Source organism: Pristiophorus japonicus, unplaced genomic scaffold (genome assembly GCF_044704955.1).
Source record: "Pristiophorus japonicus isolate sPriJap1 unplaced genomic scaffold, sPriJap1.hap1 HAP1_SCAFFOLD_29, whole genome shotgun sequence".
NCBI lineage: Eukaryota > Metazoa > Chordata > Chondrichthyes > Pristiophoridae > Pristiophorus > Pristiophorus japonicus.
Genome location: NW_027252668.1, coordinates 315,429 through 328,848, shown reverse-complemented (window position 1 = coordinate 328,848; position 13,420 = coordinate 315,429). Strand labels below are relative to the sequence as shown.

General features: G+C 55.2%; 1 protein-coding gene across 2 annotated transcripts in view; it reads left to right on the top strand.

The window, feature by feature from the left end:
- Positions 1-9,919, top strand: part of LOC139248334 (progestin and adipoQ receptor family member 4-like) — a 67,346-nt gene extending 57,427 nt beyond the window's left edge. Inside the window, exons 2-3 of one of the 2 annotated variants that reach the window (XM_070872127.1) lie at positions 1,619-1,837; positions 9,359-9,919. In XM_070872127.1, the coding sequence (XP_070728228.1) occupies positions 1,619-1,837; positions 9,359-9,792 (653 nt within the window). In that variant the 3' untranslated portion in view covers positions 9,793-9,919. The remainder of the gene's footprint in view (positions 1-1,618; positions 1,838-9,358) is intronic. The other variant, XM_070872128.1, reaches the window with a different exon arrangement.
- Positions 9,920-13,420: the final 3,501 nt, after the last annotated feature.

Genomic DNA, 13,420 nt, shown 5'->3' with positions numbered 1-13,420 from the left:
TTGTAGATGGTGCACACTGCAGCCAGGGGGCGCCGGTGGTGGAGGGAGTGAGTGTTGAAGGTGGTGGGTCGCGTGTCGATCAAACAGGCTGCTTTGTCCTGGATGGTGTCGAGCTTCTTGTGTTGTTGGAGCTGCACTCATCCAGGCAAGTGGGGAGTGTTCCATCACACTCCTGACTTGTGCCTTGTAGATAGCTCTTTCAAAGAACCTGAACAGGCACGATGGGTTGAACAACCTCCCTCGGTGCTGGAAGCTGCTATAAATACCCAAATAAGCTGCATTGACACTCCCACTCATTCCGCATAACCGGGCAGTGGGATAAAGTGGTGGGGTGGAGGATAAAATAGTAATCCCTCCCAACAGGTCATGTTACAAGCCCTCCTTGTGGGGACTTAGGAATACACAACATCAGATCTGAGCAGATTAGCCTGCTTTAGCGCATTAAGCAATTACATCAGCTATTTTACAAGCACGGCCTCTGACCTACATAGGCCGCTGGTCTCGGAGCTGGGGTTTAAACTCACCAGTCCGCCTCACCATGTCAAACATGCGGTACTGCAGTACAGAGGAGCATGAGGCGGTGCATTTTGGTCGGAGAAATAAGGAGAGCACCTCCTCCTTGAGAAATAGGAGCCTGAATGGGATCTCGGGGGCACAGAGTCACGAAGGCGACCAGGTCATTTATTTACAAAAAAGTAAACACTGGGGTTAATTTCCAGAGAGATAACGTTGAAAAGCATAGAAGTTATCGAAAACTTGTATGGAACCCTTGGTTAGACCTCACTGGGAGCACTGTGCACAGTTCTGGTCTCCATATACCTTGGTTAGACCTCACTGGGAGCACTGTGCACAGTTCTGGTCTCCATATACCTTGGTTAGACCACATTGGGAGCACTGTGTACAGTTCTGATCTCCATATACCTTGGTTAGACCACACTTGGAGCACTGTGTACAGTTCTGGTCTCCATATACCTTGGTTGGACCACACTGGGAGCACTGTGCACAGTTCTGGTCTCCATATACCTTGGTTAGACCACATTGGGAGCACTGTGTACAGTTCTGATCTCCATATACCTTGGTTAGACCACACTGGGAGCACTGTGCACAGTTCTGGTCTCCAGATACCTTGGTTAGACCACACTGGGAGCACTGTGCACAGTTCTGCTCTCCATATACCTTGGTTAGACCACACTTGGAGCACTGTGCACAGTTCTGATCTCCATATACCTTGGTTAAGAGGGGGAAGGGTGGAAAGAGTGGGGGGAACAGGAGGAAGAGTGTATGAGTGGTGGGGGCGGGGAAGCGTGTACGAGTTGCAGGGGGAAGTTTGAGAGGGGGAAGAGTGTACGAGTGGGTGGAGGGGAGGGGGAGGGAAGAGCGGGGGGAAGGGGAGAGGAGCGTACGAGTGGGGAGAAGGTGTGTGAGGAAGGGGAGGGAAGAGTGTACTAGTAGGTGGGAGGTGGGTGAGGAAGCGGGGGTGGGGGGGATAGGTGGAGGAAAAGGGGTAATAGTGTGGGAGATTAGGCGGGGGTGGTCCGACTCTACTGTTGTCTCCCAGGACCAGCCCCATGAATAACACAACCTCCTTCTCTCTCTCTCTCTCTCTCTCCTCACTCAGGGATCCCGCTGCTGTGCTTCCTGTTCCTGCTGCCGCTGGCGATCCCCTGGTCACAGATCACGGTGCCGTGGCTGGCCGTGGCACACTACATGGCCTGCGTCTCGCCCCAGCTGGGCAGCGTGCTCTACCATCTCTTCATGAACCACGAGGGCGGAGCGGCCATCTACCACACCCTGCTCACCCTCGACATGTGCGGAGTCTGCCTGGTCAACACGCTGGGTGAGCAGCGCGCCGCGCAGGTCCGGGAGGGGCAGGCTGGTCCGTGACATCACAGCGTAGGGCTAGACGGGGCTGTCTGGGCCGTGACATCACAGCGTAGGGCTAGACGGGGCTGTCTGGGCCGTGACATCGCCGAGCAGGGCTAGACGGGGCTGTCTGGGCCGTGACATCGCCGAGCAGGGCTAGACGGGGCTGTCTGGGCCGTGACATCACAGCGTAGGGCTAGACGGGGCTGTCTGGGCCGTGACATCGCCGAGCAGGGCTAGACGGGGCTGGCTGGGCCGTGACATCACAGCGTAGGGCTAGACGGGGCTGTCTGGGCCGTGACATCGCCGAGCAGGGCTAGACGGGGCTGGCTGGGCCGTGACATCACAGCGTAGGGCTAAACGGGGCTGTCTGGGCCGTGACATCGCCGAGCAGGGCTAGACGGGGCTGGCTGGGCCGTGACATCGCCGAGCAGGGCTAGACGGGGCTGGCTGGGCCGTGACATCGCCGAGCAGGGCTAGACGGGGCTGTCTGGGCCGTGACATCGCCGAGCAGGGCTAGACGGGGCTGTCTGGGCCGTGACATCGCCGAGCAGGGCTAGACGGGGCTGTCTGGGCCGTGACATCGCCGAGCAGGGCTAGACGGGGCTGGCTGGGCCATGACATCGCCGAGCAGGGCTAGACGGGGCTGGCTGGGCCATGACATCGCCGAGCAGGGCTAGACGGGGCTGGCTGGGCCATGACATCACAGCGTAGGGCTAGACGGGGCTGTCTGGGCCGTGACATCGCCGAGCAGGGCTAGACGGGGCTGTCTGGGCCGTGACATCACAGCGTAGGGCTAGACGGGGCTGGCTGGGCCGTGACATCGCCGAGCAGGGCTAGACGGGGCTGGCTGGGCCGTGACATCACAGCGTAGGGCTAGACGGGGCTGGCTGGGCCGTGACATCGCCGAGCAGGGCTAGACGGGGCTGTCTGGGCCGTGACATCACAGCGTAGGGCTAGACGGGGCTGTCTGGGCCGTGACATCACAGCGTAGGGCTAGACGGGGCTGGCTGGGCCGTGACATCACAGCGCAGGGCTAGACGGGGCTGGCTGGGCCATGACATCGCCGAGCAGGGCTAGACGGGGCTGTCTGGGCCGTGACATCACAGCGTAGGGCTAGACGGGGCTGTCTGGGCCGTGACATCGCCGAGCAGGGCTAGACGGGGCTGGCTGGGCCATGACATCGCCGAGCAGGGCTAGACGGGGCTGGCTGGGCCATGACATCACAGCGCAGGGCTGGGCTGTTCCACCGCAGCTTATCGTGCACGCAGCTGGAAAGAGCTCGGTCATCCCACGTGGAATGAAAGTGTCACCTTGTACCAGCCTCAATCGAGCTGCACTCAGCTGGGATCTTAGTCATTGTTGCTGCCAAGCCCTCGGTCTCTGTTATGGTGTCTCGGTCTCTGCCTCTATGTGTCCCAATATATGTCTCACTCTATCTGTTTGTCTGCCTCCATCTGTCTCGCTCACTCACTCTTTCGATCACCGGCTGACTTTTTCTCTCCCTCATTTCTCTACATCTCTCTCTCTCTCTCTCTCTCTCCCCATCTGTCTGTCTTTCTCGTTCTGCCTCTTTTTCTCTTTCTCTCTCTCTCTCTCTCTCTCTCTCTCTCTCCCTCGATCTCATGCTCTCTCCCTCTCTTTCTCTCTCTCTGTCTCTCCTTTTCCCCTCTCAGTCTCTGTCTCTTCCTCTCACGCTCACTCCCTCTCTTTCTGTGTCAGTCTCTCTATCTCGGGTGTATGTGTCGTGTGAGTTGAGATCGGGCTATCTTGTGAGGCCCTGCTGAATGGACAGGGAGTCCTGTACAGTTACACCGAGTGATCCTAACCCTGCTGAATGGTCAGGGAGTCCTGTACAGTTACACTCAGTGATCCTTACCCTGCTGAATGGTCAGGGGCCTGTACAGTTACACCCAGTGATCCTTACCCTGCTGAATGGTCAGGGGCCTGTACAGTTACACCCAGTGATCCTTACCCTGCTGAATGGTCAGGGGCCTGTACAGTTACACCCAGTGATCCTTACCCTGCTGAATGGTCAGGGGCCTGTACAGTTACACTGAGTGATCCTTACCCTGCTGAATGGTCAGGGAGTCCTGTACAGTTACACTGAGTGATCCTTACCCTGCTGAATGGTCAGGGGCCTGTACAGTTATACTTAGTGATCCTTACCCTGCTGAATGGTCAGGGAGTCCTGTACAGTTAGTGAGTGATCCTTACCCTGCTGAATGGTCAGGGGCCTGTACAGTTACACTGAGTGATCCTTACCCTGCTGAATGGTCAGGGGCCTTTACAGTTACACTGAGTGATCCTTACCCTGCTGAATGGTCAGGGGCCTGTACAGTTACACAGTGAGTGATCCTTACCCTGCTGAATGGTCAGGGGCCTGTACAGTTACACCCAGTGATCCTTACCCTGCTGAATGGTCAGGGGCCTGTACAGTTACACCCAGTGATCCTTACCCTGCTGAATGGTCAGGGGCCTGTACAGTTACACCCAGTGATCCTTACCCTGCTGAATGGTCAGGGGCCTGTACAATTACACCCAGTGATCCTTACCCTGCTGAATGGTCAGGGGCCTGTACAGTTACACCCAGTGATCCTTACCCTGCTGAATGGTCAGGGGCCTGTACAGTTACACCCAGTGATCCTTACCCTGCTGAATGGTCAGGGGCCTGTACAGTTACACCCAGTGATCCTTACCCTGCTGAATGGTCAGGGGCCTGTACAGTTACACCCAGTGATCCTTACCCTGCTGAATGGTCAGGGGCCTGTACAGTTACACCCAGTGATCCTTACCCTGCTGAATGGTCAGGGGCCTGTACAGTTACACCCAGTGATCCTTACCCTGCTGAATGGTCAGGGGCCTGTACAGTTACACCCAGTGATCCTTACCCTGCTGAATGGTCAGGGGCCTGTACAGTTACACCCAGTGATCCTTACCCTGCTGAATGGTCAGGGGCCTGTACAGTTACACCCAGTGATCCTTACCCTGCTGAATGGTCAGGGGCCTGTACAGTTACACCCAGTGATCCTTACCCTGCTGAATGGTCAGGGGCCTGTACAGTTACACCCAGTGATCCTGACCCTGCTGAATGGTCAGGGGCCTGTACAGTTACACCCAGTGATCCTTACCCTGCTGAATGGTCAGGGGCCTGTACAGTTACACCCAGTGATCCTTACCCTGCTGAATGGTCAGGGGCCTGTACAGTTACACCCAGTGATCCTTACCCTGCTGAATGGTCAGGGGCCTGTACAGTTAGTGAGTGATCCTTACCCTGCTGAATGGACACAGGGGAGAAGCGGGTACATCGGCCACTGGTCTCGGAGCTGGGGTTTAAACTCACCAGCCTGCCAAACATGCGGTACTGCAGTACAGAGCAGCCTGAGGCGGTGCATTTTGGTCGAAGGAATAAGGAGACCACCTCATCCTTGAGAAATAAGAGCCTGAATGGGGTCGAGTGGCAAAGGGATCTCGGGGGCACAGAGTCACAAAGGTTATTCATTTAAAAAAGTAAACACTGGGGTTCATTTCCAGAGGGATAACATTGAAAAGCAGAGAAATTATCTAAAACTTGTATTGAATCGTTGGTTAGACCACACTTGGAGCACTGTGCACAGTTCTGATCTCCATATACCTTGGTTAGACCACACTGGGAGCACTGTGCACAGTTCTGGTCTCCATATACCTTGGTTAGACCACACTGGGAGCACTGTGCACAGTTCCGATCTCCATATACCTTGGTTAGACCTCACTGGGAGCACTGTGCACAGTTCTGGTCTCCATATACCTTGGTTAGACCACACTGGGAGCACTGTACACAGTTCTGATCTCCATATACCTTGGTTAGACCACACTGGGAGCACTGTGCACAGTTCCGATCTCCATATACCTTGGTTAGACCTCACTGGGAGCACTGTGCACAGTTCTGGTCTCCATATACCTTGGTTAGACCACACTGGGAGCACTCTACACAGTTCTGATCTCCATATACCTTGGTTAGACCACACTGGGAGCACTGTGCACAGTTCCGATCTCCATATACCTTGGTTAGACCTCACTGGGAGCACTGTGCACAGTTCTGGTCTCCATATACCTTGGTTAGACCACACTGGGAGCACTGTGCACAGTTCCGGTCTCCATATACCTTGCTTAGACCTCAGTGGGAGCACTGTGCACAGTTCCGGTCTCCATATACCTTGGTTAGACCTCACTGGGAGCACTGTGCACAGTTCCGGTCTCCATATACCTTGGTTAGACCACACTGGGAGCACTGTGCACAGTTCCGATCTCCATATACCTTGGTTAGACCTCAGTGGGAGCACTGTGCACAGTTCCGGTCTCCATATACCTTGGTTAGACCTCACTGGGAGCACTGTGCATAGTTCCGATCTCCATATACCTTGGTTAGACCTCACTGGGAGCACTGTGCACAGTTCTGGTCTCCATATACCTTGGTTAGACCACACTGGGAGCACTGTGCACAGTTCCGATCTCCATATACCTTGGTTAGACCTCACTGGGAGCACTGTGCACAGTTCTGGTCTCCATATACCTTGGTTAGACCACACTGGGAGCACTCTACACAGTTCTGATCTCCATATACCTTGGTTAGACCACACTGGGAGCACTGTGCACAGTTCCGATCTCCATATACCTTGGTTAGACCTCACTGGGAGCACTGTGCACAGTTCTGGTCTCCATATACCTTGGTTAGACCACACTGGGAGCACTGTGCACAGTTCCGGTCTCCATATACCTTGCTTAGACCTCAGTGGGAGCACTGTGCACAGTTCCGGTCTCCATATACCTTGGTTAGACCTCACTGGGAGCACTGTGCACAGTTCCGGTCTCCATATACCTTGGTTAGACCACACTGGGAGCACTGTGCACAGTTCCGATCTCCATATACCTTGGTTAGACCTCAGTGGGAGCACTGTGCACAGTTCCGGTCTCCATATACCTTGGTTAGACCTCACTGGGAGCACTGTGCATAGTTCCGATCTCCATATACCTTGGTTAGACCTCACTGGGAGCACTGTGCACAGTTCCGGTCTCCATATACCTTGGTTAGACCTCACTGGGAGCACTGTGCACAGTTCCGATCTCCATATACCTTGGTTAGACCTCACTGGGAGCACTGTGCACAGTTCCGGTCTCCATATACCTTGGTTAGACCACACTGGGAGCACTGTGCACAGTTCCGGTCTCCATATACCTTGGTTAGACCTCACTGGGAGCACTGTGCACAGTTCCGGTCTCCATATACCTTGGTTAGACCACACTGGGAGCACTGTGCACAGTTCCGATCTCCATATACCTTGGTTAGACCTCACTGGGAGCACTGTGCACAGTTCTGATCTCCATATACCTTGGTTAGACCACACTGGGAGCACTGTGCACAGTTCTGGTCTCCATATACCTTGGTTCGACCACACTGGGAGCACTGTGCTCAGTTCTGGTCTCCATATACCTTGGTTCGACCACACTGGGAGCACTGTGCACAGTTCTGGTCTCCATATACCTTGGTTAGACCACACTGGGAGCACTGTGCACAGTTCTGGTCTCCATATACCTTGGTTCGACCACACTGGGAGCACTGTGCACAGTTCTGGTCTCCATATACCTTGGTTAGACCACACTGGGAGCACTGTGCACAGTTCTGGTCTCCATATACCTTGGCTAAGAGTGGGGAGGTGGGGGCGGGAAGAGTGCATGACTGTGCCGGGGGGTGGGGGAAGTGAGTGTAGTGTATACGAGTCGGGGGGAAGGAGTGTGGGGGAAGTGTGTGTGTGTGTGTTGGGAGCTCCAGCTCTCCTCCTCCTGTTACCTCCCAGGACCAGCCCCGTGAATAACGCAGCCTCCTTCTCTCTGTAACGGGGAGGAGACAGTTGAGGAGGATTCTTGCGATGACTTTCCCAGTGGCCGACAGCAGGGAGTTTCCTCGGTAGTTATCTTTTTTTGAAGATGGTCACGATGACGGCCTCTGTCTGATGTCGGTGGATGGTGTTGAGCAGTTGTACTATGATGAAGAAAGAATGTATTTCGACAGCATCTTTCACAACCCCAGACGTCCCACAGCACTTTAGAGCCAATGTGAAGTGTAGTCACTGTTGTAAAGTAGCTAACGTGGGAGCCGTTTGGCACACAGCACGCTCCCATCGCCAGCACTGGGATAGTGAGCTGATCAGGTTTTAGTGATGTTGATTGAGGGATAAATATTGGTCCCAGGACACCGGGGTGAACTCCCCTGCTCTTCTTCCAAAAGTTTTGTGCGATTTTACATCCCACCTGAGAGCGCAGACGGGGCCCACGGTTTAATGTCGCATCCAAATGACGGTACGTCCCTTTGTAGTGTCAGATAGGATTATGGGCTCAAGTCTCTTGAGTGGGGCTTGAACCTTCTGCAACAAGACTGTTATCAACTTTGAGAGACAGAGACTGAGAGAGAGACAGCGAGAGAGAGACAGACAGACAGAGAGGGGGGGGAACAGAGAGACTGAGACAGACAGACAGAGAGAGACACAGAGAGAGACAGAGACTAAGAAAGAGAGACAGAGACTAAGAGAGAGACAGAGAGGGGGGGGGGGGAAAGAGAGACGGAAGAAAGAGATGGAGAGAAAGAGACACAGACGGAGAGAGAGATACAGATAGGGAGGAGGGAGAGAGAGAGATGGAGAGAAAGAGACACACAGAGAGGGAGGGAGATACAGATAGGAAGGAGGGAGAGAGAGAGACAGAGAGGAACGGAGAGAGATACAGATAGGGAGGAGGGAGAGAGAGAGAGATAGGGAGGAGGGAGAGAGAGAGAGAGAGAGAGAGATATACCGATAGGGAGAGAGAGAGAGATGGAGAGAAAGAGAGACACAGATAGGGAAGAGGGAGAGAGATAGAGAGAGGCAGAGATAGGGAGGAGGGGGGGAGAGAGATATAGGGAGGAGGGAGAGAGAGAGATACCGGTAGGGAGAGAGAGAGAGAGAGAGATACCGATAGGGAGGAGGGAGAGAGAGATAGGGAGGAGAGAGAGAGAGAGACACAGATAGGGAGGAGGGGGAGAGATAGGGAGGAGGGAGAGAGAGAGAGAGATACCGGTAGGGAGAGAGAGAGAGATACCGATAGGGAGGAGGGAGAGAGAGGGAGGAGGGAGAGAGAGAGAGATACCGATAGTGAGGAGGGAGAGAGAGAGAGACACAGATAGGGAGGAGGGGGAGAGAGAGAGACACAGATAGGGAGGAGGGGGAGAGAGAGAGAGATACCGATAGGGAGGAGGGAGGAGGGAGAGAGAGAGAGATACCGATAGTGAGGAGGGAGAGAGAGAGAGACACAGATAGGGAGGAGGGGAGAGAGAGAGAGATACCGATAGGGAGGAGGGGGGAGAGACAGGGAGGAGATGGAGAGACAGGGATCACTGTGCGCGGAAGCTGGGTCAGGTGTGTGGACGGACTGCCCCCTTGTGCCCACTGCCAGTACTGAGTGTGTTGTGTCTCTCCTCCCACAGGAGCCCTGCCCATCATCTACTGCACCCTGCTGTGCTTCCCGGTGCTGCGCAGCCTTGCCATCCTGGTCTACGTCTTCCTCTCGTCCTACGTCATCTACTGCGCCGTCAGTGCCCAGAGCAACATCACACGGCTGCAGTCCTTTGCCTGGCAGGCCTGCTACCGCTTCTTCTTCTTCTACCTGCGCTGGATCAACGTGGGGGCAGGCAGCCCCACCTCTCTCCGCAACTACCTGGTCATGGACGTGCTGGCCATCCTGGGCGGCTTCATCAACATCGTACGCATCCCCGAGCGCTGGATGCCCGGCAAGTTCGACTACTGCTGCAACAGCCACCAGATCATGCACGTGTTGGTGGTAGGGAGCATTCTCTACCTGCACTGGGGAGTGGTGGATGACCTGGCCTGGATCAGCAGACCTCGCTGTCCGATAGAATGACCCCCCCCCCTCCTCCCGCTCTCTCCCCCCTCCCCCTCTCTATCTATCTATCTATCTCTCCCTCCCTCCCCCCATCTCTCTCTCTCTCTCTCTGCCCCTCTGTCTCCCTCCCTCCCCCCATCTCTCTCTCTCCCTCTCTGTCTATCTATCCCTCCCTCCCTCCCTCCCCCCATCTCTCTCTCTCCCCCTCCATCTCCCTCTCTCCCCCCTCCCCGTCACCCTCTCTATCTATCTCTCCCTCCCTCCCCCCATCTCTCTCTCTCTCTCTGCCCCTCTGTCTCCCTCCCTCCCCCATCTCTCTCTCTCCCTCTCTGTCTATCTATCCCTCCCTCCCTCCCTCCCCCCATCTCTCTCTCTCCCCCTCCATCTCCCTCTCTCCCCCCTCCCCGTCACCCTCTCTCCCCCTCTCTATCTATCTATCTCTCCCTCCCCCCATCTCTCTCCCCCTCCATCTCCCTCTCTCTCTATCTATCTCCCTCCCTCCATCCCCCCATCTCTCTCTCTCTCTCCCCCTCCCTCTCCACCTCCGTCTCCCTCTCTCCCCCCTCCCCGTCACCCTCTCTCTCCCCGCTCTCCGTCACCCCCTCTCTCCCCCTCCCCCTCTCTATCTATCTCTCTCTCTCTCCCCCTCCATCTCCTTCTCTATCTATCTCTCCCTCCCTCGATCTCCCCATCTCTCTCTCTCCCCCCCTCTCTCCCCGCCCTCCATCTCCCTATCTAACTATCTCTCCCTCCATCTCTCACCCCCTCTATCTCTATCTCTCTCTCTCTCTCTCTCTCTCTCTCTCTCGCCACCTCCGTCTCCCTCTCTCCCTCCCCCCCGTCCTTCTCTCTCTCTCCCCCCCGTCCTTCTCTCTCTCTCTCTCTCTCTTCCTCTCCGTCACCCTCTCTCTCCCTCCGTCTCCCTCTCCCCGCTCTCCGTCACCCTCTCTCTCTCTCTTTCTCTCCCCCCCCCCTCCCCCCCGTCTCCCCCTTGCTCCCTCTCTTTCTCTCCCACTCTCTCCATCTCTCCCACCCCTGTCTCCCTCCCTCCCTTTTTCTCCCTATCTATCCCTCTCTCGGTTGAAGTCAGGGTTTCTCTCCTCCGAGAGCAGTGCCCCTGCCAGGAGCCTGCTGTCACGCAGTGAACAGTCGGACACTCGCCCGCACACCAATAAAGAGACAACGGGACCAGTGCGGCTGTGCATTTGCCGACTGAACAGGGGCCCAGCCGGACGCTCGGCCTCTCTCTCCCTCCCTCCATCTATTACCTTTCCTCAACGCAGCCGCGTGCAATATTTAAGGGCTTTTAACGATAGGTGTATATCAAAAAGGAACTAAACCAATAGAGACAAGAATCAAACGATACAACGACATACCTGAGGAGACTCTACCGCAACAACGCAAACCAAACTTTCTCCTTTGATAGACGAGTCTTTTGTTATTTTAATCGTCGTTCGGCTGTGTCGCAGGTTCTCGACCTCCAGCTGAACTGATCCATGGGACTCCTCCCTCCTTTCCCAGGGTACGGTCGCTCGGGTTAACCCACCCCGCTGGCAGGGCATCAACTCCCTCTCTCTCCCACTTAAAGGGGAGGCCTTTGTGTGAATACAACAGGACAACGGGGACTGAGGTGGGCAGTGGGATGGGGGAAAGTGGGTTTCAAAGCCTTCCCCTCTGCCCCTTTACCCCATTTTATGCCCCATCCCAAGACGTTAAGCCTCTTGTCCACCCCCCCTCCCCCAGCAATACAGTAGAAAAGGGGGGTGGGGGAGGGAAATGGGACAGTGGGCTGGCAGTGCAAGGGGGCTCCTTTTAATATACCCTCTCTTTCCCTCTTCACCCTCTCTCAGGGAGGGAGCGGAACAAACCATTACGACCAAACGGGGGAGTGGGTGCCCTGCCTCTCTGCGCACAAGAGGAGATGCATCATATACGTGTGTGTGTATGTCAGTGTGTGCGTGTGTGTGTGCGCCAGAGTGTGTGTGTGCACCCGTATGGGGCAGTGTGTGTGTGCGCGCACGCGCGCCTGTGTGTGTGTGTGCGTGCCAGTGGGTGGGTGTGTGTGTGTGCGTGTGAGAGTGTGTGTGCCAGAGTGTGTGTGTGTGTGTGTGTGTGTGTGTGTGTGTGAGTGAGAGAAGTAGGGAAAGGATACCGAGGAGATAGCCTCGCTGGTCTCCAGTCCGGACCCCAGCTTTTAAATTATTATTTATTTGATTATTTATTAATGGGAATTTTGGGGAGGGGATTTAAAAAGGTTAACTGAGACCAGCAATTAACACGAGTCCAATGGGACCAATTTGCCAGTATTTCACGGAGTGCCAACAGTCACGCTCTCCAGTGTTGCAATACCCATGCTGTGCCACGAGAGGGAAGGGCGAGCGGGGCGAGGGAGGAGAAAGTGGGGGGGAGCCACACAGCCTCTCGTCTCCGACCCCTCTCGGCACGGACCGCACACTCCTTCACCTCATTCCTGTCGGTGACGTTGGGGCTTGTGGACCAAATCGCAAGGTTCCCCCACAACCCCCATCCAGCTCCCGACTGGTCTCCCCAACCCACCTCGTCGGGCATCGCCAACGTCTCGTGCCGCAAAAATACGCAGACACGAAAATAATATGTTTACGGAGCCGCCAGATTTCAATAAATTTCATATAAATTTCAGTCTGGCTGCCTTCTGGGTCAAGGGGGCGAGGTACCAAACTCCGATGGTATAGGCGCACTTTGTACGGTTTAAGGGCTGAACTGCGAGATTTATCCTCGGGTTTGACATCCCTCCATGGAGCAGTCCACCCACTGCCCAACAGAAGTGGCAGTGTGTGATGGGACAGTGTAGAGGGAGCTTTACTCTGTATCTAACCCCCTGTACCTGCCCTGGGAGTGTTTGATGGGACAGTGTAGAGGGAGCTTTACTCTGTATCTAACCCCCTGTACCTGCCCTGGGAGTGTTTGATGGGACAGTGTGGAGGGAGCTTTACTCTGTATCGAACCCGTGCTGTACCTGCCCTGGGAGTGTTTGATGGGACAGTGCAGAGGGAGCTTTACTCTGTATCTAACCCACTGTACCTGCCCTGGGAGTGTTTGATGGGACAGTGTAGAGGGAGCTTTACTCTGTATCTAACCCATGCTGTACCTGCCCTGGGGGTGTTTGATGGGACAGTGTAGAGAGAGCTTTACTCTGTATCTAACCCCATGCTGTACCTGCCGTGGGAGTGTTTGATGGGACAGTGGAGAGGGAGCTTTACTCTGTATCTAATCCGTGCTGTACCTGCCCTGGGGGTGTTTGATGGGACAGTGTAGAAGGAGCTTTACTCTGTATCTAACCCATGCTGTACCTGCCCTGGGAGTGTTTGATGGTACAGTGTAGAGGGAGCTTTACTCTGTATCTAACCCGTGCTGTACCTGCCCTGGGAGTGTTTGATGGGACAGTGTAGAGGGAGCTTTACTCTGTATCTAACCCCATGCTGTACCTGCCTTGGGAGTGTTTGATGGGACAGTGGAGAGGGAGCTTTACTCTGTATCTAACCCGTACTGTACCTGCCCTGGGAGTGTTTGATGGGACAGTGTAGAGGGAGCTTTACTCTGTATCTAACCCCCTGTACCTGCCCTGGGAGTGTTTGATGGGACAGTGTAGAGGGAGCTTTACTCTGTA